Source organism: Cryptomeria japonica, chromosome 8 (genome assembly GCF_030272615.1).
Source record: "Cryptomeria japonica chromosome 8, Sugi_1.0, whole genome shotgun sequence".
NCBI lineage: Eukaryota > Viridiplantae > Streptophyta > Pinopsida > Cupressales > Cupressaceae > Cryptomeria > Cryptomeria japonica.
Window position 1 is genome coordinate 589,858,514 of NC_081412.1, and position 26,618 is coordinate 589,885,131.

At 37.3% G+C, this 26,618-nt stretch overlaps 1 protein-coding gene across 1 annotated transcript; it reads right to left on the bottom strand.

Annotated features, from left to right (window-relative positions):
- Positions 1 to 390: 390 nt before the first annotated feature.
- On the bottom strand, positions 391 to 26,102 carry LOC131029921 (ubiquitin-conjugating enzyme E2-23 kDa). Its single transcript, XM_057960602.2, has 6 exons — positions 25,728 to 26,102; positions 25,526 to 25,605; positions 1,533 to 1,647; positions 1,341 to 1,393; positions 1,063 to 1,191; positions 391 to 798 (listed from the first exon to the last, which is right to left on the bottom strand). Exons 1-6 carry the CDS (start codon positions 25,769 to 25,771, stop codon positions 665 to 667), a joined length of 555 nt encoding a protein of 184 aa, XP_057816585.1. The 5' UTR covers positions 25,772 to 26,102; the 3' UTR covers positions 391 to 664.
- Between the last annotated feature and the right edge of the window lie 516 nt (positions 26,103 to 26,618).

The window sequence follows — 26,618 nt, forward strand, 5'->3', positions numbered from 1 at the left end:
TCATCATGTCATATGATCCAAAACATTGATGATGAAAAATATCACAGTGCAAACCAGAAATGAAAAATACAAACATTATGGACTGGAAATTAAATGACTTTAATATGTAATGTTAGTTTCTAATATTAGACCCTTTTTCGTAGCTTTTTGTAAAATACTGCAAGGAAATAGTTTTATTTTGCAAGTTTGTCATTTTGCAGTTAACATGCCCTGATTTTGAGCAATCTGACTTACACATGACGGTAGAGCAAGATGCAGTTTGACCTTATAAAATTCTGTACTGAAGAATGAAACAATTGTAACTTGACAAGGATTTCATATTACTAAAAAATCAAAACATGCAAAGTCCATCGCACAATTAGTTATAAATTATAATGGAAGCAAATGACATGGATCAACGAGAATAATTTGCACTTATAAGTTATAACCAGGTACTTGCTTCAATTAGATGAAAGATCTTACAATGCTTTACAGTTCAATATGTACACGTGAACATTCCACATTTGTGAGAGAGTTATGGAGACCTTCATAGCAACCCCAAAGAATGCCTCCATCACAAATTTCCAGACAATGCAATAGGGTTGTGCATGTTCCATCTATATCTGTTTAAATCATCACGAAATTAATGTGCAAAATAGTGCACGTCAATCAAATAGTCCAGCAGTCATGGATCTGCATGGCCAGCTACTTCCTCATCACTAGATGCATATTCATCTTCACTAAGTTCTTCATCGTCACTGCTTTCCTCTTGCTGCCTTGTTCCTATATCCTCTGCCTTAGCATATCTTGCACAATATTCTACAAAACCCACAAAAAGATGATCAGTATGGTTATATCTGGAGAGACCACATATTCAACATTCACAAATGTCTATTTTACTTGCTCAAATGAAGATCAAGAGTTGGTTGCAAGAACTCAAATGATCTGTAAACAAATAGCTACTAATCTGAGAGTAACAAAAAAATGTAATCGGTAAAAATACCGGCAAATTCCTTAAATTGTGACCTGGGATTTTGATTATTATGTACTGGACTAAAACACACGGGATAATCAAAATGATACCTTTTACTTTCTGCTCATAAACATTCCTATCACGCATCATCAATGCTGCAGCCTCTCCATTTAAAGGATCCGTTGGATTTGGATACAGCAAAAGCTGAGGAAGAAAGACTTCAAATACATTTATGAGATCTGAAACCAAAATAACTGCACTATAAGTATATGAAGATCCTCCAAAATATAACTGATATTCAACAAACGCAAAATAATGACAAGCTCCAGGAAGCAATAAATAATATAGCTATGAAATGCCAAATGGTCAGAAACTGAAAGTTTCTTACCAAACATTGGGCTCCAAGTCTGATTAATTACATCCAGGCAAACTGAACCTGACCTGGATGAGAGGTTTAAAAGATATATCAAACTTCCATAACAATAAGCCTGTGCTAATAGAAATTAGAACCATTGAAACATATGATATGGAGATGTATCGATTTCTTTCTGCACTCTTTAAGAAAAAGAGGTATGCTTACATTTCATCGACATTGGGATGAAAAATCTTATTGACAAAACCTATGGATGGAGATTTGTATGGATAGGCATCCGGTAACTCCACACGAACCTTCCAGACTCCCCCATCATAAGGACCTGAAAAATAATGAACCAAGCATAAAAATAGTTAATCACATACCAATTCACTTCCTTCCAGATTCCCCCCTCATAAGGACCTAAAAAATAATGAACCAAGCATAAAGATACCAATCAGACAAGCTTCCAAAAAAAATTAATGAGACAATTTGTTGCCCCAATCAGAAACAACTAACAAAACAAAACAAAAAACTATATCCAACATTTTTACAGCTTAAGTTTTCAAAAAAATAAAACTGAAACAAGACGGTAAGTATTGCATTGAACTAAAAGAATACAAAACATTTAAAATGGAAAAAGCTTCTGTAAATATACATTAAAAAACAGAAATATTGCTTTGAAAATAAAAAATTTCATAACGTATGATATATATGAAAAATAGCAAGCCCTATAGCAATATGCAAATGCTGTTAATATAATGATAACTGAATCTCCCATTTCTTAAGATAAAACTAAATGCAGCTGATTGATAAATTCAAACACAGATTACCAGAGAGAGACAGAGAGAACTTTACCGGAACTATTAGAACCGTGCACTTCTAAAAGAAAATCCAGGCATTGATGATTCTTGCAAAGATGATGAAGTACTTCACCTTCCAATTATCTTTACCAATGCAATGAATGTTGTTGTTTAAGTATAATACGGTAGTGAATACCAGTTCTTAACAACTCATCAACAATTACTGATTATTTATTATTAATCGGGCATTGAATTTACATAAGGAATTTTACACATTATATATGAAGTTTGTCAAACTACGCCTACAGTATTTAGTATTTACCATGCTTGCACACCCATTCCATAAAGAGCAATGAGGGATCCCTTCTTGAAATTTACAAGCTCAATACAAGGAATCATTACTATTCAATTCCATCTTCCACTTCATAGCTTTGTGACTGTAGAACTCACTGAATAAGTTCAGCCCATTCTACAAAATTATCTGAAATTCCATTGCATGCCCTAAATTGCAATGAGAACTCTTTGTTAAAATGGGATTTAGAATAATTGAATTCTATGTTACTGGGTTCGGCACCGGGAGCCCAGGTGCGGATCCGGGTCTGCTCCGGGTCCAGGTCCATGCCCAGTCTGGGGTCCGGTCTGCGGACTTCAACACTTAAAAATTTGCATTTGACAAACTATAAGATTTGGTTAATAATTATTAATTTGATTCAAAGTTTTTTCATAAATTCATTGATATATATTAGTCATCCCCCATGAAAGCTATTAGACCTTTGCTTCCTCCTGCAACCAAATCTGATTGTCCCCCTTCACCATCTTGGCACTTCTGATTTGCATATAGTTTAATTTTTTGTATTTTGATTTGTATTTGTTTTGTCCCCACATTTTTCTACTTTGATTTTGTTTTCTTTAATTGTGTTGGGTGAGCTCGGTTGCCTTTTCAATCTATGTGCTGACAGACTATTATGCACAGAATATGGAAAGCAAATATGGCAAGTGATGATAGTAAGTACACGTGTATTGGATTTGCTGCCAAATTTTCCCTGCCTTTGGTACTGCCTCCATCACCTGTGGCAAGAGTTAATGTAAATCAGCTCCTTTTTGGGTTATAGCTATGCATTGACGACACCTTTAATGGACAGAGCAGATGAGGTCAAATCATCAGTCAGGAATGGAAGCCAAAAGGATATTATTACTTAGAAGTAAGAAACTTAGAAATGAAATGCTTTTATTCAGCAAGGGAATCAAAAGTAATACATAAACATCCTCAAGGCAAAAAAATAGACAATGGTGCCTGAAACTGCAACGTTTGCAGCTAAATTTTATTATAGAGATGTCATTGATAGCCTCTTCGAGTGAAAGAGGTCCAACATCAAAAGAGAAGAACCAGGTAATTCACTTAAGAGCCCAAAAATGTTGGCCATAAAGCCTAACACTGACATGGTTGATGTCAAAAATTTAAAAAGAAGAGGATGATAGGAAAGTAATTCAATTTTTTTGTTTGTTTGGATGAGGAATTGTTACCCTCCAAACGTTTCTTTTATGAGTGCATTGTGACAATCAGGTGTAAATAGGTGGGAATTTATGTCTCTTTATGCAATATGATGCATCCCCGTTTATTCAATGTTTTCTTTCAAAATTCAAGACATTCAAAAAAGGGTTTTAAATAGGTCATTCTTGAATATGGGAACGTCAGTGTTCAAAGTTGTTTCTTGGAATCCAGATCTTGCCGCTTGCAAGGTTCTTGTTCAGTCAGCTCCCTCATCATTGGAGGTTAAAAATATTCCTTATCAACTGTGGTCATTAATCCCTCATGTTCTTAAAATTCTCAGGGAAGTGTTGCAGGTTGAGGATACCCTGTCCACCTTGCTTCACCTAAATGCTAGTGTACTCTTAGCTGTGAGGCCAGAAAATCTCATCCCTGAAATATTATGTTTTCAAATTGAGAATAAACTATAAAGTGATTCAATGTGTTTGTCAATTACCGGGATTGAATGCTTGGTTTCTTTGTAAAAGGCATGGCACCAAAGAAAAGACCACTTGAATCCTTAATAAATCTAACGACTCTAATGGTGAAAGTAATTCCCCTTCCTCAAGAAAATGGTCAAAATGCACATGATAATGTTAAAAAAGAGATTGTTATGGAAGATACAGTGGATATAGAGGAAAGCTCGTGTAAGAAAAATAACTCCTCTTCTATGAAATGCATTGTTATTCCAGCTGAGCCACAACGGACAACCTCTTGAAAATTGTCCCAGAGAGATTGTGAATGGGTCTGAAGAATGACTAGGGGGTAAAGTAACCCTCCGTTATGTCTAATAGGGCTGGGAATAATCAGAAAGAGAGTGATATACCTTAAGAATCTCAAGCCTTTAACATATTGCAGAATAACATAGGAACTGTCAAACAAATCAAAAAGAATCATATGGTTTTCATGCTCAAGTCTAAATGGTAAAAAGTCCCTGTAGAGATACCCAGTGTAGATAATGTATGTAAAGAACCAAGTCCTATGCACTGTGAAGATGTTGGGGAAAAAAATGAGAACTCGTTGGATAAGTTGATGGAGAAAGTTAAAAAAAAAAAAGGAACAAAAAAACCGAGTGTACCATTCAAAACCCTAAATTTAGAGAAAAGGCCTTGCTTTGAAAGGTTGTACAAAGAACCAAATGCCCTTCCCCTTCCCCTAATATTAAATTATTCGTAATTATGTGAGATTGAATAAAGACTAAAGAGTGTTTGGAAATTCCTGACAGAAAACAAATTGTAAGGGTATTTTTTAATGCTACGAGCAACTTAGACTGTCTGTTTCTGCAAACTTAAACATGTTGACATTGTTTTACAATGCAATTTAAAGTTTGTATAGAAAAATACTAAATATTCCTGAAGAAAAACTAGGGTGTTATGTCCCCAATCAGACGCATGCAATATTTTATTATATTTTCCTAATTTTATATGACAAAATCAATCCAAACTGCAAGTACACAGACTAATTACAATTTTCAAAACCTAGAAGGATAAAATGCTTAGTTCCAGTAATATAAAAACCCCTTTAAAATTTATTCTATTTCATTTCAATGCTGATCAGAAAGAACAGCAATGATAAACAGTAACAAAATAGTCTTTATTGGTTTTTTTATCACTAACAGCTGCTGTATGGCCTAGGACACAGGCATATACTGCTGCAAAAAGTCTAAATTACTAGAAACCCCTGTTTACTGCTGGTAACTGCCACAAATCATATTTTATGAATTTTATTTGAGACTCTAGATGGTATGGCAGCTGGGCGAAGATGTACGGCTGGCTGGTGAAGTCTGATCTGCCCTTGAAACCCTTGCAAAATTTTCAAAATATCCTGGTAAAAATTAGATTTGTCTTAGCAACATAGCAAAATACGTTTTTATCCCCATTTTGCTGATGAATGATGACTAACAGCAGCTGGTATGATGATAGCAGCGAAAATAGTTTGGGGAAAAAGTCAGCAAATCAAAAGTTTTTTTTTCGAAACATTGTGATTTCAAAAAAAACATATATTATTATTATACTATTATAAAACATACTATAAGTAATATAATATGAATCGAATGTAATCGAACCACAATAATAGAATAAATAAAATATTAATCAATGCACTAAGCAAAAAAGTGCGAAGGCAGCGATGGAGCAAAATGCCATAGCAGAGCTGCGGTTTTGGATGCAGGTGTGAAGGGTTTGGTTAATGTAGCAATAGATCAAGGCATGGTGAAGGCGAAGGAGCATGCAAAGGCAAAGAAGGGCACGGACCAGGCTATGGATGATGCTTGGAAGAAGTGATATTCGCTCCACTCCTACTCAGGCAAGCCTCTTTTGGTGAGTCAAGAACCACCGATCTCTCCTTTACCCACTCTCACTTTCGATCCATTGGGAAGGGCTTCAAATGTTTTGCCTATGGCTGGGCTGGTTTCTCCCCATTTGAATTTTGAACCCTATCCACTTGCAAGAATAAAGCCAACCCATATCATGAGGCGACCAGTTTTGTCTATGACAGATTCGACGAGAAAACCCTAACCCTCTCCCTCTCAAGCCACCGCCAATTTTGCCTTCCTCTTCCACTGAAGAGTCAATCCACTTCCTTCATGGTTGAGGACTCGGAGGTGATTTTTTTAGACAAACCCTTGGATTTTCACATTTCAGATGAGTGTGTAAATGTTGTTTCTGCAAATATTACAAGTCATTTTCTGATTCTCAAATTAATGCAAAGGCGCTAGTCTGTTGATTCGATCCTTGAATGGGCCAAGTCTACTTGAAGTAACTTGTCTCCCCTTGTGATTGAAACTCTAGATTTTGGCTTTTTTTTGTTTTGTTTCAACTCAACTTAAGGCTAGTTTTTGGCTTGTTTTTGTTTTGTTTCAACTCAACTAAAGGCTTTTGATCCAGCCACTACCAAAATTACGGAAATTCCTATTTGGATCAGGTTATACAATCTTCCTTTTGGTTTTGCGGGATTCAAATCTCATCAATAACCTAATCAACCAAGTGGGTATTGTTGTCATTTTATGACACCTTTGGTCCATCAGTGAGAACTGATCAGAGATATGTTCCATGGACCAGCGCTGCTCCAGTTGATCAAGGAGAAAAGCAATGGAATTATGAAGTGTGAAGTGTTGTCTCGTCGGAAGGAAGTTCTTAAGTCTTCTCTTCCTCAACCCCCGAACTCCGGAACCCCCACGTTCCCAAGTTCCTAAGCCTTCTCTTCCTCTCTCTTTCCCGGAACTCTGGAACCTCGGGGTTCCGAAGTTCCCTTACTTGGTCTCTTGTTCTCTTGCCCCGGAACTCCGGAACCCCCAAGTTCCCAAGTTCCTAGTTCTTCTACCCCGGAACCCCGAAGTTCCCAAGTTCCCAAGTCTTCCCAACTTCCCCCAACTACGGTCTCCGAAGTTCCCCCAACAAAGGTGACCCAGGGCTTTGAAGTTCCTAGCCTTCCTTTCCTTCGCCTCTTCTCTTAAGCATCTCCTTTGCCCGGAACTCTGGAACCCCGAGGTTCTGAAGTTCCCCTTCTCTCTTTAGCCCTTTCCCTTTTCAAAACTCTGGAACCCCGAGGTTCCGAAGTTCCTTTGTGCAGTTCCCTTCCCTTGCCTTTCCTGGAACCCTGAGGTTCTGAGGTTCCCTCCCCCCCCTTCTTCCTTCTTCTCCCCAAAACCCCAAGGTTCCAAAGTTCCTTCCCTTTTTGCCTTACCTCTCTAGTTCCTCCGGAACTCTGGAACCCCGAGGTTCCGAAGTTCTTCCTTTGTCTTCCTCACTTCGGGAGTCCGAGCTTCCGAAGTCTCCGGGCTTCCTTCCGATTGGCGACACTTCCAGATGGCATGATCAACAGTCAAGGCTTTTAATGCTCCGATAGCTTGGTGACTTGTACACTTTCTTTTGTGGAGCCACAAGGGTGCATTAAGTGTTTTTGGCAGGATTTCCATCAAGGAAGGTACGGGGCCATGCTTGGTGACTTATGTCATGACTGACTTTAGAAGGTTAGTCAATCCACCTTCCTTAGAATTGTCTTTTAAGGTATGGCTACGTTGCTTGCATGTACAAGCCAAGTGCATGCACTTCCCTGCACTTCCAGACTGACATGCAAGGGTCATGATCACCATTGTAACCCATTTCTCTACATAAGGCTGTTAAGCCTCATTGTAAAGGGTTCTCTCCCTGCTCGCTTGAACTTTCTTATGCTCTTCTCTTCTCTTGAAGACTTGTAATCATTTTTTTTTGCATTTCTGCAAGTGTAAGATTAGCCTTTGGCCTTCGAATGAATTGAAGTTACATTCTTGGCTTCTTTCAACTTGTGCATGCTGTGTATGTTTCCTTACCTTCATCATAAGTGTATGTTGTGGCTCCTCTCTCCATATATGCTGTGTTGACTTGTTTTCTAAGTGTGACTTGTGGGAATCCTTCTCCCCTCTTGACACTTAGCAAAATTCCAACCTCCATACATGTTTGGGTCACTTATGCAACTGAAGTTGTGCATCTCTAGGGTATTTCAGTTGATTGCTTATGTCGTTTCGGTAGGGAGAGAAATAATCTCTTTTTGGTGCATCACCTCCCTTTATTTCAAGCATTCTCTCTTCCGTTTACCTCTGCAATTGTTAGGATAGGCTTAGGAGTTAGTTTTGAAGTGTTGAGTTGGTTCAACACCTGCACCTGGATTGAGAAGGAAGTCTGCCTTCTTCGGAGATTCAACCCCTCTCGCAAGGTCCCACACTTCAGGGTTGTTTCCATGTTTCACAAGGTTGTTGAGTTGATAGCTTAGCAAGGGTGCAAGTTTTTGTGATAACAGGTATCATTGTCAAGTTTGATACAGATGAGGTGGTTTCTTCGTGCAAGTATATCAGGGTGTGTGCTTTCATCGACATCTCTAAATCTCTCCCTCATTCCATTTGGATTCATTCTTCTTTCGACACTTGGACTCAATTTTTTAATTTTGAAGGTATTCCTTTTAGATGCTTTCACTACAACAATATGGGACACAAAATTGGGGTGTGCACTTCTTAGAGAATGCCCAGTTCTAGGTGTATCATTCTTAGGAAGCCTGGATCCCAAAATGATAATTCTATCCGGCACAATCATGGCAAGATTATGGTTTCTCAATCCAACTCTAGGCCTGATCCAATTTTGTCTTTGGAGCCCATTCCTCCCCCTGTGAGCGCGATCAAAGAAAATATGATGGATATTCTTCCTAAGGCGGAGGATGAAGGTTATGATTCAAAAGGCACCTTTCCTTTTATGGAAGATCTTGATGGTGTGACACCTGATTTTTTTTATCAAGATATTGTGTTAACTCCTCCAAGGAAATGTTCAATTGCACAAACAATGAACGGCAAATCTAAACCAGATAGTGGCCCTTTATAGAAGAGGAAAGAGTGCAGGTGAGATGTTGAAGAACTCTGTATTGAAGGAAGGGAAGTGACAGAGGAGGGCTCCCAATAGACTATGGATGCACTCCTTTCTCGAAGCAACAAAAGAGATTAGTTTAAATGGTTGCTTGCCAAGATTTCTTTGATTAGTGGAGTCTCCAAACCCATCTTGTGGGATTGAGTCTTCTTTCTCTTCCTTTGAGCTCTTCCTAGGCCACTCTTCCCTCTCATGGACTCCTTTGTGTTTCTTTCTCTATTCTCTATGCTCCTATGTGGTAGGTTTTAAGCTTTTTATATTTGGATATGATTTGATAAAAGGGAGTAGACCCTCACCCCACAACTTACCAATCAAAAATAATAATATGAATCAAGGTCAAAAGAAATTTCCACAAAAATGTGAATCCATGTCTAAACATTGGGAAAACTTTGGGGATAACTTTTGACCACATGCTAGAAATTAGTGTTGAGGTCTCAAAGGAAGCAACAGTAGATGTGGAGATGTTGAAAGAAACTGCCCTAATTAGTTGCTTTGTAGGGCTGAAACAATCAAGGGAAATTGTCAAGCAGCAGGCAAGGAAACATTAGAATTGTCCATTTGTCCTCATTTTCATTCCCATAGGCTTTTTCATTTTCATTTTCCAATCAAAGAGGACCTTGAAGCAATTTTATCTGAAGGTGTCTGGTGGAAGGATAATTTTTTTCTATATATGCAGAAATGGATGCAAGGTTTTAACCCAAATAATTTTGTGCCCTATGATCAGCCCTTCTAGATCCAACTTTACAACTTACCACTAGAGTTCTAGTTGCTGGAATGTTTAGCAAAAATCAGCAAAACCCTGGAAATCTGACACAATCTAGGCAACAAAATACTGAAGAAATATCCACACATTTACACCAGGCTCAAAATTGCAGTGATAAAAGAATTTCCAAAGGAAATCCCACTTATGACAAGAAGATAGAATTGGATAGTCCATAGATATAGAAGAAAAATACTTTAGTTTAAAATGTCGTGGAAGGAATCATCCCACCCATTGGTGCGATTGCCATCCACAAAAGGAGAAAGAACCTAAGAATCCAAAGTAGCTAACAAAAGCAAAAACCAAGAGGAAAGCACAAAAAAAAAGCTTCTAACCAACACCCTCTCCCAATATTGCAAAAGCAATCCCCAAACAAACAAACAATTCCCTTGCCTAAGCCAAGCGGAATGGAACAAGGTGCACACACCTCCCTAACAAAGAAGGTTAGGGATACTACAAAAAATGTTCTTCTTAAATGCCAATATTTCTAACCATCCATTAGATGAATCTGAGTGGCCCACCGAAGACTCAAAGAAGGAAGATGAATTAGGAATATTAGACACTTGACCAATAGGCCTCCAAAATCCTTAGGCCAAACCTTAAGGTGAATAAGAAGGGAAGGAAATCAAATTCAATCCGTAGGGATGAGGATTTAGCTGTAGACGGTCAAACAAAAATCAACAATTTTTTTACTTAGCCCCTCCCTTGGGGCAGAATGAAGATCACAACATGGAATGTTAGAGGCCATGTTGATGTGTTTTTCATGCACATGCGAACATAGAATAAAATACCAAGGTATCTTATCCTCTCTTGAACAAAGTTTCCCCGAATGCTGAAGATTTCGCCTAAGAATCATTCGAGAAGACTCCAAGGTTTTTATATATAGGGTCTCTACGTGTGGATAAGCTCTTATGGTGTGATGTGATTATGCAGGAATCACAAGGGGACTTACATTCAAATGCTTGAGCGTCTGATCTATTGGAACGTGAATCCCATCTATTGGCTGGAAGATAAAGAAATATCAAAAGGTGCAGGGTATGGAGAATCTAATCTAAGACCTAGAATGCAAGAAGATGGATGAACGACTAGGTGGAGTCCTACTGGACTAGGTCTCACCATCAAGTTGAACAATCCGACACCAACTCAGTGCAATCTTCTAGGGTCGTTCTGAAGATGTTCAAATCATCATTCAAGTTAATGCATGAACAATAGATGCGTAACGACTCAAGATTAAGCTCATTCAATGCCAGTTGACCACGCAGGGCGCCCTTACAATCAGCAAGAGGCTAGTGGTTTGGACTAGTCGGATCCACGCGAGTGCATTCAATAACTTCCTTCATTCAATCTAATTAACCATCATCTAAAATGAAGATTCAACAAGAGACCATGCATATTGCAAAGAAACGACACATTTCACCATAACTTCAATGAAAATGGAGTACATTTACAATTTAGGCAACAATTTCTTGCCTTTTCCTCATAATCTACTGTAATTGCTATTCTATTTGCTATTAATCATTAGCTATTCTAACCTCTATGAAACTAACTATTAACCTTTACAAATGAAGAGCCAGAGCTTTATATAGAGAGCTCCTTACATTTCAATGGCTTTGATTGATTTACAATCAATGGCTAGGATTACAAGATAGAAACCCTAATTAGGGTTTGTTATAACAAACTCCTTTAGCCAATGAGAAAATTGCATTCAATATTTGAGAACCAATAGGAAAAGGGGTAGGTGCCTCGAAGTTTGTGCCATCACTAGTGAGTCAGGTGCATTGAATCTAGACATGCTGAGGTGGAGCTATTCGACTAGAGGAACAGTGACTGGGATGCCACCTTGTCTGGTACTTGCTCTATGATGACCTTTGGTCAATCCTCCTTTGTCCCTGATGTACTAGATGAAAGATGTATCTCCTTGACTCTCATGTGTTTGATGAAGCCTCCTTATGGTCAGATCACTCCTTAGTAGCCCACTTCGCCTTGAAATGCTTACAAGATCTTTCTACTGATATCTTGTGATCTCTTTGAGGACAGTTTGCTCTATTGCTCGAACAATTGAAGTCTTCCAACGCTTTAGAAGCACCTTGAGTCCTCCATGCATTTGAAGTGTCCTTAATGATGATGGAACTTGAATAGGTCTTCCTTGAACTGGCCTGATCCTTCTCCATCTTGATTTTATTAATCTGCAAAACAAAGGATGATTAAGTATACATGATATATTTATCTTAACATGATATTTCTCACCTTAAATCATCAACAAGAAGACATTAAAATAAAATTCGCTCAGGATCCTCTCTAGGACAAGCCCCATAGGAATTTCGCTCAGGACCCTTTGGAAGGGTCAAGAGTAATTTTTGCTAAATGCACAAATCTTGACCATTTCGTTCAACCTTACTTCAAAGCTTGGCTTTTATGTCCTCTCCCCATCTCACTCTTGCTCAATTACTCTCAAAGTGATGTCAATTTCAAAGTGTTTTGGCCAGAAATAAGGCTATCTTAGGATTTCGCTCTGGACCCTTTGGAAGGGTCAAGAGCGATTTTCATGATTAAAACACAATTCCATCCCTCCCTTGCTCCAAATTGCTTCTCAAGGCAAGTATATAATAATCTACTCTCCACCAATGCCTTAGGAATCCATATCTTGATCACAAACATGAGCAAATTAGATGTTTTTGAGAATTTTGCTCTGGACCCTTTGGAAGGGTCAAGAGCAAAATTCATGCTTTGCTTGTTTTTCCCTCACTTAGCTCCGTCCTTCATCCTTTTAGTCATTAAAAACAAGTCTTTGGCCTTCGAAATTGCATGGGAATGAGCTAGCTTGTAGATTGGAGCAAGGTATAGAGCCTCATGAAGACATTCGCTCTGGACCCTTTGGAAGGGTCAGGAGCGAAATTCTTCCTTTAGGTTGAATTCCTCCTCCTTACTTTGTTTCAGCTTGACTCTCACCTTTGGATTCCTCTCTCATGAAGGCAACACTTGTTTGACCTTCAGGAAGGCCTGAAAGGAGAAATTCGCTCTAGACCATGGCCAAGGACATAGGGAATATCGCTCAGGACCCTTTGGAAGGGTCAGGAGCGAAACTCATGTTTTAGCTCAAAATCTTCACTTTTTGTGATCACTTGATCAATGCTTGGCTCAACACAAAATTGGGAGAAAAAAGGAGGTTTTGAGAATTTCGCTCTAGACCCTTTGGAAGGGTCAGGAGCGAAATTCAAGATTTAGGCTTGATCCCATCACTTCCTTAACTTCAAACCATCTTGCAAGGCAAATACATACCAATCTTCCCTCAACTACGCCAAAGGAACTAAGGTTTTGACCTCAAACCAAGAGAAAATAGGTGCTTTGAGGAATTTCGCTCTGGACCCTTTGGAAGGGTCAGGAGCGAAATTCTCCCTTTAGGTTGATTTTACACTTCTTCCTCTCAACTCACCTTCAAATTTGATCTAACCAATCTCTTCTCACCATAATCAAGTCAATTTGCCATCCATCTAACTCAAAACAAGGTCTTTTTTAATGCATTAGGCAAAAAAGAGAGTCAAGTTGAGGATTTCGCTCTGGACCCTTTGGAAGGGTCAAGAGCGAAATTCATCCTTTAGGTTGATTTTCACCACTTCAATGCCTCAAACTACCTTTCAAAGACAAGCATACATCAAAACCTTCCCAAACATGCCTTAGAAGTCAAAGTCTTGGTCATAACAAGGAGCAAATAGGGTTATGGGAAATTTCGCTCTAGACTCTTTGGAAGGGTTAGGAGCGAAATTTGTCTTTGAGCACATATCACACCTCCTTTCTCCTTTCCTTGCCTTGGATATAAGTTCTCAAGCCTTCTCCTATCATCATCAAGTCAACATTGGAATCCGCCCTTTAGGGCTGGGCCCTTTCTCACACCACCCTTCAATAGGGTTGGGCCCTTTCTCTCACGCCACCCTCCAAATAGGGCTGGGCCCTTTCCCACACGCCATCCCCCAATAGGGCCGACCCTATAAGTCACGCCTCATGAAAAGTGTTAAAGGAAAAAGCAATTAATAAATTAAATATTAATGCTAGCCGACCTAGAGGTCTACCGCTAAGAAGAAGATATATATATGATGAAAGTCATTCATTCAAAGATATACAATCAGAAAATATAATCTACTCTGCTCCTAAATGCGATCTGCTCTCCTACACTTGGTGAATCTGCTCCTTGGTGAACTGCAACAAACATTTGGTTATATGCTGCTTCAGCCTGTTGAAGTTATCTTCTGCTGATTGGTGTCTTGGTCATCTACAGCTAGGGCATCATTCTACATCACCTTGGCAACTTGCTGTTTGGACAACAATCAGAGGTAAGTGTTGCAATCAGAAAATTGTGTTTAAATCATAATCAGATCTGAGGATCTTTCTTGCTGGGTTTTTCCTCCTAGGAGGTTTTCCCAGGGTACTTGTGTGTTGTGTGTTCATTCTGTTCATTTCTCTACTTTTGCTTAATTCTGGAAATTCCTAACACTAACAGCAATTAATATTAATCTGGAAATTAAGATTAAATTTCTATTTTTTGAGTATTGTATTAATATAAAAGATTATCATCAAGTCAACTTGCTCTCAAAGTGGCGTTTACTTCAAGGTTTTAGTGAGGAAATAAGGTCATTCAAGAATTTCACTCTGGACGGTCAGGAGCAAAATTCAAGCTTAGGCTTAAATCTTGACTTTATCTCCAATATTTCCTTATCCAAACAAGTGTTGTGCCTTCAATAATGCCTAGGACAAGGATTGGTTCATAGGTTTGGGCAGGGTACAATGTCTTATGGATGATTTCACTCTGGACCCTTTGGAAGGGTTAGGAGCGAAATTTCTCCTCTAGGCTCAAATCCTCTTCTTTTCCACTTGGCTTCGCCTTAGACTCAATCCTTGATTGCATTTCCTTCCATAGCCATGCAAATTAACTCAACCATTCAATGACTTAGGTGAAATCTTAGGTCTTTGGGAAATTTTGCTCTGGACCCTTTGGAAGGGTCAGGAGCGAAATTGGTGAATTTGCCTTGGATCTTACTCAAACATCCAAACTTCCACCTCAATCACATTGCTCTTACTTCTAAAAAACCACCTTGAGGAGTTCCTAGCTCAAAAAATTGGATTATAAGGACATTTGAACCATTTCGCCCAAGTACCCTTGGAAAGACAGGACCTATAAGGAATTTCGCTATGCACCCTTTGGAAGGGTCAAGAGCGAAATTTCTCTTTTAGACTCAGTTTCCTCATCCCATCTCGTTCCAATTTGTTCACAAGGCAAAAATAGGTCATTCCTCACTCAGTCAAGATGTATGAGCAAGCTTTGAGGTCTAGACTGGGAGAAAAAGAGGTTTCTAAGGAAATTCACTCAAATTCCTCATCACTTCCTTGACTAAATGCCCTAGATCTTAAAGGCAAGGCCGCCCTAGCAAGATATAAAGACTTCCTCAAACTTGATCAAGAGTTAACCTAGAAACAAGAGCAAAGGCCTAACCTAGAGAAGGCTTTCAAAGAGACCCTGACCTGGACCATCTACTAACCTATTTGAACTCAAGCAAACCTTGCTATCCTAATGATCCCCCTGGCAACTCTCCAATGCAAAGGCTAATAGCCAAGACCAGACAACCAAGCAAACTAAACTAACCCCAAAAAGCAAAAAAGAAGGGGTTCCCATTTACAATGGGGCGATATGTGAATACGTCACAACAGGCCGCAACGGCCCTCACAAACAACACTTAATTGAGTGTCACTTTCAGACAATTAACACAAATGTTAAATTTATGGATTAGAATTAATATCTATCTTGTTCTATGTTATTACTGATTAAAATATAAATCTGACTATAATCGTTTGTATGGCAGGTGAGAGGAGCATTTATTATTTTCTATGTCCTATCTCAAGAATGCCACTCACTATAAGTATATAACAAATGGGGCACGGTCAAGCAATGCCTTGATCGGTCATGACCGATCAAGACATTACTTGATTGTGCCTTTTTGTTTATACTAACAAATGCATGTTATCGTAAATGCCAATCGGTGTGGAGTAGGATTATAACCGAAGTCCATCGCTGTTTACGCAACGCTAACAGCCGATAGTATATCGGTGACTGTCCACGCTAACAGCCGATAGTTATCGATGTGTGTTAGCCTTGACAACTGATAACTATCGATGTAGACTAACACACCGATAACTATCGGTGACTAATATACTGCCACCCGATATATCATATGTATCCCAATATAATAATATGCAGCCCAAAATGATATGCAACCCGGTATATATATATTAATCGGTGTTTATCAATATTATTGTTAATCGATATACATTTAATCAATTTAATAATAATAATAATAAATAACATAATGATATATATAATTAAATGTTGAAGGCCTTAAGGCCAATTTAACATTTAATTTTATCGGACTGAAAATATAAATCATCAACACTCCCTCTTAGCTAGGGAGGATAGGGAGGATAAAAGGTATTGGGAGCAATATTCATAAATCGTATGATGCTTATCTTGGGACCATAGTTTCAAGATGTGAATTGCCTCTGTCGGCAATTCTATTCACAAACTCTTGGGTGGATTGCCTCTGTCGGCGATTCTATCCATAAGCTCTTGTGTGGATTGCCTCAGTCGACGATTCTATCCACAAGCTCTTGTGTGGATTGCCTCAATCGGTGATTCTATCCATGAGTTCTCACGTGGATTGCCGCAGTCGGCGATTCTATCCATGAGCTCTCACGTGGATTGCCTCAATCGACGATTCTATCCATGAGATATGTGGATTGCCTCAGTCGACGATTCTATCCACAATCTTGAGTTATTGTAAGATCGTCACCTTCCAATAACCTCAAAAATACAAGTGGAAATCATTTGGAAGTCGTCACTTCCTTATGATTTACACAGGGCCCATAAAATAATTAATATTTACAATTTTTACCTCAGAAGTGCTTAATCTTTATTAGTAAGCTCCCTCTCAATCACAAGGTATCTTGAGTTTCTTCTAGAGAACATATTTTTCTGAACATACGTCTGAATTTCTGACTTCAGCAAGGGACGCTTGTAATTTAAGTTTGAGAGGACAAGTTCTTGCAATGTGGCCATATTCGTCACATATGAAACATTGTACTTTAGAGGAGTCTCTAGGCTTCTTGAATGATCGATTACCATATGTCTTTTTGTGCTTTTTCCTTTTCAAACTAGAGACTAGAACTTGAACATCTTCATCAACGGGTTTCATGATTCCTCTTGATATTAGGTTACACTCTTCTTGAATGCAGTCAGCTTTTAGTCTGTCAAATTTGGGAACTTTGGATCGAGCACTAACTCCTTGTCTAAAGTTTTCCCATGAGATAGGGAGCCCATTTAGAGTTATCATAGTTAGCTCCTTATTATCATAAATGTGACCAATTGATGAGAGTTGGTTCCTTAATTCTGTTATCCTCATAAAATATGAAGTGATAGTTTCTTCTTTACTCATTTTAATATTAGAAAGTTGATTTTTAAGTGTGAGGATTCTACTCGTGTTGTTAATCTCAAACATGTCTTTCAAGGCTTTGAACATGTCATATGCAGAATCTAACCTTGTAATGATAGGTAGTAGATGACTCTTTACTCCATCTACTAATAACTCCATTGCTTTAACATTGCTCTTTTCCCACTGACGCTGTTTGTCTTTTCCATCAGGTTTAGAAGGATTTTCTATTATTGTTTTTAACTCATTCTTCCTTAGTACCAACATCATTCATAGTTTCCATGAATCATAGTTTGAGGCACCTTCGAGTCTGTCTTCGAATCTGATTCCATACGTCATTTTAAAATACAAACTTTCACGAAGATATCAATCTGATCTTAATCAAATCTTCCTTCAGCCGGTTAGGCTTTATAGAAGGAAACTTGGCTCTGATACCATGTTAAATTTATGGATTAGAATTAATATCTATCTTGTTCTATGTATTACTGATTAAAATATAAATCTGACTATAATCGTTTGTATGACAGGTGAGAGGAGCATTTATTATTTTCTATGTCCTATCTCAAGAATGCCACTCACTATAAGTATATAACAAATGGGGCACAGTCAAGCAATGCCTTGATCGGTCATGACCGATCAAGACATTACTTGATCGTGCCTTTTTGTTTATACTAACAAATGCATGTTATCGTAATGCCAAACGGTGTGGAGTAGGATTATAACCGAAGTCCATCGCTGTTTACCCAACGCTAACAGCCGATAGTATATCGGTGACTGTCAACGCTAACAGCCAATAGTTATCGATGTGTTAGCCTTGACAACCGATAACTATCGGTGTAGACTAACACACCGATAACTATCGGTGACTAATATACTGCCACCTGATATATCATATGTATCCCAATATAATAATATGCAGCCCGAAATGATATGCAACCCGGTATATATATATATTAATCGGTGTTTATCAATATTATTGTTAATCGATATACATTTAATCAATTTAATAATAATAATAAATAACATAATGATATATATAATTAAATGTTGAAGGCCTTAAGGCCAATTTAACATTTAATTTTATCCGACTGAGGCTATAAATCATCAACAACAAACATTATCACTATTTAAGAAATAAAATTTACAACTAAGGAAAGCAAGAATTTCATAAAACAATGTTATGGATGGGAAGATAGTTTTGTCTTTGCAAATGAGGCATCCACAAGAATAGGCACTCTTTGGAGATCATAACACTTCCTAGTTGAAGACTTACAAGAAACTAAATAATGGCTTTCTCTACAATTCACACACATCGAATCAATTCTCTCATTCTTCCTTATCAATGTATACGGACCAACAAAGGCGGAGGATAAAAGAAACATATGGACAAAAATTTCCACTTCATTTCTATTTTCAACAACAATGAAATCAATAATTATAAGGGAGGATTTCAATTCAATTTCATCACCAACTAAAAAGAAAGGAAGCATAATTCATATGGATTAGAGACATGAAAATTGTAGAATGTTTGTTAGCAATAATAACTTAACTGGTATACCACCCAAAAATGGAGAATTCACAAGGGCAAACTATAGGAAAGGCTTCACCAACATTGTTGAACACCTTGATAGATTCTTCATCTCTTTAAATTGGAGCTAGTACCCGATAACAGTAGACTCCATGATATTGCCAATCTTACGATCCAACCATTTTTCAATACATTGAAGCTAGAGAATGATAGGACCCTCGATTAGTGTCAATTCAAATTTGAAAAAACGTGGTTGAGAAGTGCATCCTTGAAAGTGTTTTTATCAAACTAATGGACACAAGTAGAAGTGCCCAAAGGCTCCACAATGTTCCAATTTACAAAGAAACTAGTAATAATCAAATAGAAGTTGAGAGATTGAAATAAAAACTATTTCAAAAATATATTTTGAGAAAGGAAGAAATCGAATCGGAACCGGAGTTCCTAAACCAAAAAGTAATCAACTAACGAATGATCACAAAAGATTTTGGGAAAGAAAAAGAGCTCACCCTAGCTAACTTAGAAATTTTGGCCTAGGAAGAGATTGTTGGAAAGTGAAAACCTAGGAAACTTGGCTCATAGAGGGTGATCTTAACCCATTTTTTTTCTACAATTCCACAAAAATGAGAAAAATACACAACAAAATTACTTCGATCGAAAGTGAGGATGCCTCATAACTAAATAGACAAAAAAGGATTTAGGACGAAGTTGTCAGATATTTTCAGAACTTACTTGCTAACAATGCCTCCAAACTGAAAGACCACGAAGCTTTCCCAAGGGTAATTCCATCCCTAATCGCTAGAGCAAACAACCTAAGGTTGTTGGAGCCAATATCCAAAGAAGAAGTCAAGTGTGCCATCTTTTAGATGCCTCCTAACAAATCTCCTATCCCCGACAATATTCCAACACAATTATACCAGGAATTTTGGGGCATTATCAGCAAGATTTATAAATGGCCATCAATGACTTGCAAAAATCTGAGAAAATATTGAAGGGTATTAACTCCACCTTAATAGCATTAATTCCAAAGAAAGCAAATCCAACCACCTTCAAAGACTTTTGGCCAATCTCACTTTGTAACAACATACAAAATGATCTCAAGATAATTGTAAATCGACTCAAGGCAATCCTCCCTAACATTATCAACAGTATTGTGATAGCCCACGAGACAGCACACTCATCACATCAACCAACTGGAGTAGTATGATATCGAAATTGGACATCAACAAAGCCTACAAAAGAGTGAATTGGAGATTTCTGATGAAAATATTGGAAAAATTTGGCTTCCAGGGAGAATGGATAACCTTGGATCTTTAATTGCATCTCTACTATTAGCTACTCAATCTTGGTGAATGGTTCCCCTTGTGACTTCTTTGAACCTACTGGAAGTCTAGACAAGAAGATCCCCTCTACCCATTCTTCTTTGTAAGTCAAGTAATTAAATTTTGCTCAACCAAAATTTTGTAAGTCAATGGGTTGGTGTTCAAGTGGGGACCAATCCCCCAATATCGCCCACCAACAGTTTTTTAATGATACTATCCTCTACGGTGAAGCAAAAGTACAAAAGGCCATTACCATCCAACCCTTTTGGAGAAGTATACAACTACATCAAGTCAAATCATCAACAAAGAAGAATCAAAAATATTTTTCTTTAGTACTAGGCAATCCATCCAAAGATGAATACTAACAATTTTGGATTTCAACAAAGTCGCTTGTAAGTATCATGGAGTTCCATTCTTCAAAGGTGTAATCAAATTGTGTCTTTGGGAGGAAACGATCAACAAATGTATAAGTAAAGCTTTGTCTTGGAAAGGAATGTAGCTAACTTTGGCTAGGAAAATCCAAATGATAAAGTCCTATCTGCCATTCTTATATATCAAATATCAAGCATACAAATAATAGGTAGTATCAAGAACCAAATGGGAAGTATATTGAAAAAATTTGTGGGAAGGATCTAATGAGGAAAAACAAATTCCACTTATTGGAGGGCAAACAGTTTGTAAAGACAAAGAACAAGGTGGAATAGGAATAAAGAAAATTGAGAAGCAAAATATTGCCTTGGGGACTAGCTAGTATGGAAGATGTACACCAATCGAACAGAAAAATAGTGTTGAAAAATGAAAATTGAAGAAAAAATAAATGGACATTGAAGACCGTGAAAGAGTTTTCACCAATTTCAACCCTCCACGAGGATCAAATGTCTAGAACTTAATGATGAACTGTCAAACATTGATTATTGAACACATATCATGGGTAGTCAACAATGGCATAGAAGCAAAATTCTGGGTGGACTCTTGGAATGCCTACCCTCCTCATATCAAGTTACCATTCAATGCTGCATACCAAGATCAAATCTCAAACCTATCTAAAACCTAAGTCAATCACTATCTACAACAATCCTCTGATGCTGTAGTATGGAATATGAAAGAAATAGAGAAAATACCAATCCTGGCTGATTGTAAGTTACAACTAGTGGAAGAACTTGGGAAGAGGAATATTGGTCCAAATCAGAAAGACGACATAATAATCTGGACTGGTTTAAGAGTGGCGACTCTCTATCAAAATGGGCTACAAGCTCCAAACGACATAAGAACAAACCATTGAATGGCCCTCAAAACTATGCGAGAATAAATGGACTTTACCAATTGCTTGGTCTGCCATCCACAAATGAATGTTAACTACAGACCAACTTAAATCAATCGATATAGCGGGCCCGTCAAGGTGAATAATGTGTAAGACAATGCAGCTAACAGATCTCAATTCCTTTTAAGATAGAATTCACACAGAAGATTATAGTTGATTTTAGAAAAGATATCAATTCTTCACCACAAAGTGCAAAAGCAATGAAAGAAGATAATCTACTAAGATAAATATCGTTCATTATTAAAAACTTGACTAAAAAAAGAAATGTATTGAGAGTGTCAAAGATTCAAAATTAATAGGTCGGATTTTTGACTATCACCAGTACTATTGGATGATGTGTCACATGATTATAAAGACCTTTGTTTTTTAAAATGTTTTGACACTTTCCTCGAAATAAGTGGAATTGTTCTATGGATAATTACTTGCTAATGTTGTGCCTATAAATATGTATATCAAGGTTATTTTTAATATTAATGCAAGCACCTGTAACTCGTGATTGTGATGCTGAGAAATGACTGTGGTTGACGGCTGTATCACATTTTGATATAATGTTGGTATTTTTTAGTTATATTATTCTTAATCTGCTTTTGTCAACAACTAAAAGACATTCCATAGACTATTATATTTATTCTTTGGATGTGTATGTCACACTTGAGATAGACATGGTTGGTTAGGGTCTTGCTAGTCCTTGTGGTAGTCATGACACTGTTTGGTAGATAATAATTGTTTCGGTTTCAATATCCATGATAGTGTATGGTCCAGGATACCTGAGTTTTATGATAGCTGGTAAGCTGACAGACTTGACAATGTTTATTGATTATCCTATAATATAACTTTCTCTAGCTGTTTTCAAAAACTAAAAATACTGCTAAGACATTTTAACCACATATGTACAAAGATACTCACTGACCATTGACAAAAGAGACATCTGTTAATTGCAGATGCTCTGACATAATAAACAAGACTACCTAAATGATATATCCCTTCAAGATGGACTAAGTCCACATCAGCATAATGTAAAAATTGGCATCACAAGTCGGATATTAAAATGCACAAAATTCCAAGCGGTCATGAACTGACTTCTAGGACTGCTCCTCATGACCAGATAATGACATCAAGTCTAAAAGTATTACGCCACAATAACAAAGAATTAATAGTCACAACCTTCTATATAAATCCTACCACTCACACAAAATCAGGCTAAGGACTAAAAATAAAGCTAAGACATTTTAACCACATGAAAAAAGATGCTCAGTGACCATTGACGAAAGAGACCTCTGTTAATTGCAAATGCTCTGACATAGGCATTAAACAATAAACAAGACTGCCTAAATGATACATCTCCTCCTCAAGATAGAGTAACTCCAATTCTGCATAATGCAAAACATGACATCACAAGTCTGATATAAAACTGCACAAAATTCCAAGTGGCCATGAACTGACTTCTAGGACTGCTCTGCATGACCAGATAATGACATCAGCCTAAATGTATTCAGGCCATAAGAACAAAGAACTAATAGTCACAAACTTCTACATATATCCTACCATTCACACAAAATCAGGGTAAGGACTCTTGGACAACACTTTAAAATTGTCACCAAGGCTGGACTCACAAAAACAAATATCCTCAACTGTCTAGGACATATTATGCTGATTGCAAATTAGATTCAATGGTCGGCAATTGAAAATTGTTTCAACCATGTTACATGGTAATTAAGAAATATCAGAAAGAAACGCTCAATAGTTGTCAAATTTATCAGTATCCTAATCAGCAGAACTCTGAATCTCTTCATGTATCATTTATTGTTCGTATGACATTAACCCTAATACAGGCACAATAAGTTGTACATGGTAGCATGTGTCCACTACAGAGCGAACAGAATATTATTCCTTAGTATGACATAAAATAATAACAGTAAAAAATTATACATTCCAAAAATACAGATCAAATATCCAGAATAATCAGTATCAGAATCCTAATCAGAAAAATTCGAAATCTCTTTGTACATATATTGTTGACCCTAATACAGTAATACTAAGCCTTATAATACAGCAAATATCCATTACAGAGCAAGCACAAATACTATTCCTTGCTGTGGTAAAAAAATTGACAATAGGAAAGCATATTCCACGAATTTGAATCAAGTATCCAGAATAGTATAATATAGGAATCCTGGAATTGTTTACCAATCTTGAGGACCAGAATTCTTCACCGTGTACCCTAGAAATCATTCCATCAGTGGAAATAACGGGTGAAAATTACATAAACAGCTCTACAGAAAAGGATATTCATACAGTGTTTTCAGGTAGCAATCAATTTCATCTCAATTTGAATCAGTTTTCTCAAAGTCGGATCCAGTTGTACCAGTTGGCTGAAGTCAACCAATCAATCTGGTTTAACAGAAACAAGGAACATAATTGACTTGCATGTATACTAAAGCTCAACGACTGTATCCCCTCTTTACCAAATCATAACATACTTTGCAAATCTCTCCAATAAAACAATGATCAATCATCAGAATGTACTTAATTAAATTTGAAGAGAAACTGAGATCAAAAATGTGTGAAGTGTTAAACTTGGTGGAATAAAATTGTTCCTAAAGAATAAGTACAATCATGATTGCACTTGATTATAAACTAGTGACCACTGCTTTTTCCACGCAAAGACCACCACTTGTGAAATATGATGCACACCTAGCCAGAACAAATGCCATCTACATGAGAATTAGCTACTAATAATTATAGATGAAATTGATATAAGGTGGAAGATATTTCTAAGACCAAAGGATGCCTCTTCAGGAAATATCCATAGAAACGTAGAAATATACAGAATATTTCCTAACGACTATTGAAATCATTGGGCAAGTTTTTCTCCTGAAAAATGAAGTCCACAATTATAGATTTGGTAGATTTTCCTAGCTTAAACATTTTAGAACTCTTAGTTCTCAAAAATACAAGTAAACCGAAATTTTTTTAATTTATATTGAGCTGCAAAGGCTCAGGGCTCTACTGCTAAACACTGCCTATATTATTCATATTCAGAAGCCCAACTTCAAAGATCGGAATCGGACACAGTGAAAATTATTCATTTAGGGATATGCACATGTTGACAGTAAAAGGCAATCCAATGACACAGATTTGCAGCCTATAGCAGCATCACCACAACATTCTGAGATTGCAGCTTATTGCAAGTTCACCCATACCTTCCAAACAATAAAATATCAATACTATCACCTTTGCATAACCAGCAAGTGAACTTTCCTTACAAAACCGGTCACTGACACAATCAGATACCCAAAATATATTCATCACAAAAATATGGGCGCTTAATCTTATGAATCTTATGCTCTTTTCAAATCAGGACTTCTGTGAAGATATAACCAATGTTTGGTTCTTCAGTATTTTGTCACAAGGAAACATTTATTTTGGGCTGCTAAAGCTCAAGGATCAGATGTTTCCCCATACTTATCAGGAGATCCAAGGTCAAATCTCGGAGACATGAAGTTTGCCCAGCGGAGGATACATCCCAGTGACCCGGCTAATACATCCAATTGGAGAGAAAATCATCACAGCCTTGTGAACCCCAAAGCCCAATAGTCTCGCTCCTTGGAGCCCAAGAAGGTTTCCCCTACCTTAATGAACACTAGCCCAATATTGTTTACAGCTAAAAGCACATGGGCATGCTCCTAAAGTAACAGCCCCATTGTTTGCAATCACTGATGCAAAAAAAGATTATGGGAAAAATAACAAAATATAGCCCACCTTTCAAATTTCCAATAACTTAATCTTCGCCAATGTCTTGAGATTCAAAACAATGGCCAAGAGCACCCGAAACTCGTTCGCCATACACAAAAAAAGGCCAACAACAAGACTGAAAATAAAATGAGTAGAAAATTACAAAATCCTACATAATCGACAACACAAAAGAACACAAATAATAATAATAATTAGTTTACTCATCCTGATGGTGGAAAACGGAGTGTGATCTGCAACGTTGATTCCAAAATTCTCTAGACAGTTTTCCCTGCCAGACATTCTTATTCACTAAGTGGATTTTGCAAATATCACGTTCTAAAAAACTCAATAAAAATATAACTTACTGTTGGGTGGACCATTGAATTCCACATAGAACTCATGCATTCCATCATTTATCATCTCCACCTTGTAGTCCCCCATCATCCTGTTCAATCCAGGAATTTTATTTAAACGTGCACAAAACAGACCTAACTTAATAAAATACCCATTGAAACAACATAATGATAACACATATAGCTAACATCAACAAAAACAACAATTACTTACAGTTTCATAACATCCATCTCTCGCCTCTTGCTTGGAGAAGACATTGTGCTGCTCTGAATCCTGCACCAAACCTCAAGAATAATCTCTGAAAAAACTCTTACAACCCAACACCCACCTCCAAATCAATGATTTAATCTGTACCCAATATCAAAACACCACCTCCTCCATTATGAAATATCTCCACAAAGCTCCTCTGATCCACAAAAGCCGCAGAAATTTACCGTAAACAATGATATGAGTGGGAAAAAAACTTTATAAGATTCCTGATAGATTTTCAGAGGACCAAATAATCCAATAGCGACCAGAATATTTCTTTCCTTTCCTTTTCTCCACCATCAATGAGTGATACAACGAGATTGTTCATCTATATATTAATTCAAAACACTGTATCCAACTATATATGAATCAGATGGCGAAGCGTGAAGTGAGGTTAATTTAACCCAGGTTAAGAGTTCTACAGTATTGGCGGCCTGCCACGTCGGCCAATAATTGATGTTTTGACTGGAAAGTGCGGTTCGAACTTGACCCACGTTTTGCAATTAATTCGAGCTTTAGTTAAGATTTTGGAAAAAAAAATGTCGTCTTGGCTTTTCAGTCATGCTCAAAACACAGGCTGAAAATTAATATATAGTTTTTTGCTTTATTTGCAAACAATCAACAATGTGCTCCAATTGACATTAATGGCAGAACAATTACAAAAAAATTATAAAAAGTCCACTTTTGCATGTTATTAACCATTGAAAAATGTGGTCCAAACACTGCCAAATCTGATTCTAACTTGACATATGCTAAAAGTGAATATGGGGTGTATCGAAATGTGCCCTTTTAAGAATTCCACTTTTAAAAATTGTTCCTTCAATTGAAAGGATGGGAGAGAGATGCTTTTTCTTC

Bases quoted from the DNA above. Each gene is read 5' to 3' on its own strand.
- LOC131029921 (XM_057960602.2), bottom strand. From the start codon at position 25,771: ATGTCTTCTCCAAGCAAGAGGCGAGAGATGGATGTTATGAAACT. The intron at 1,192-1,340 runs GTAAGAAACTTT...TTTTGGTTTCAG, and splicing joins GACTTGGAGCCCAATGTTTG to ATCTCATAAATGTATTTGAA. The intron at 799-1,062 runs GTATCATTTTGA...TGGGTTTTGTAG, and splicing joins TTATGAGCAGAAAGTAAAAG to AATATTGTGCAAGATATGCT.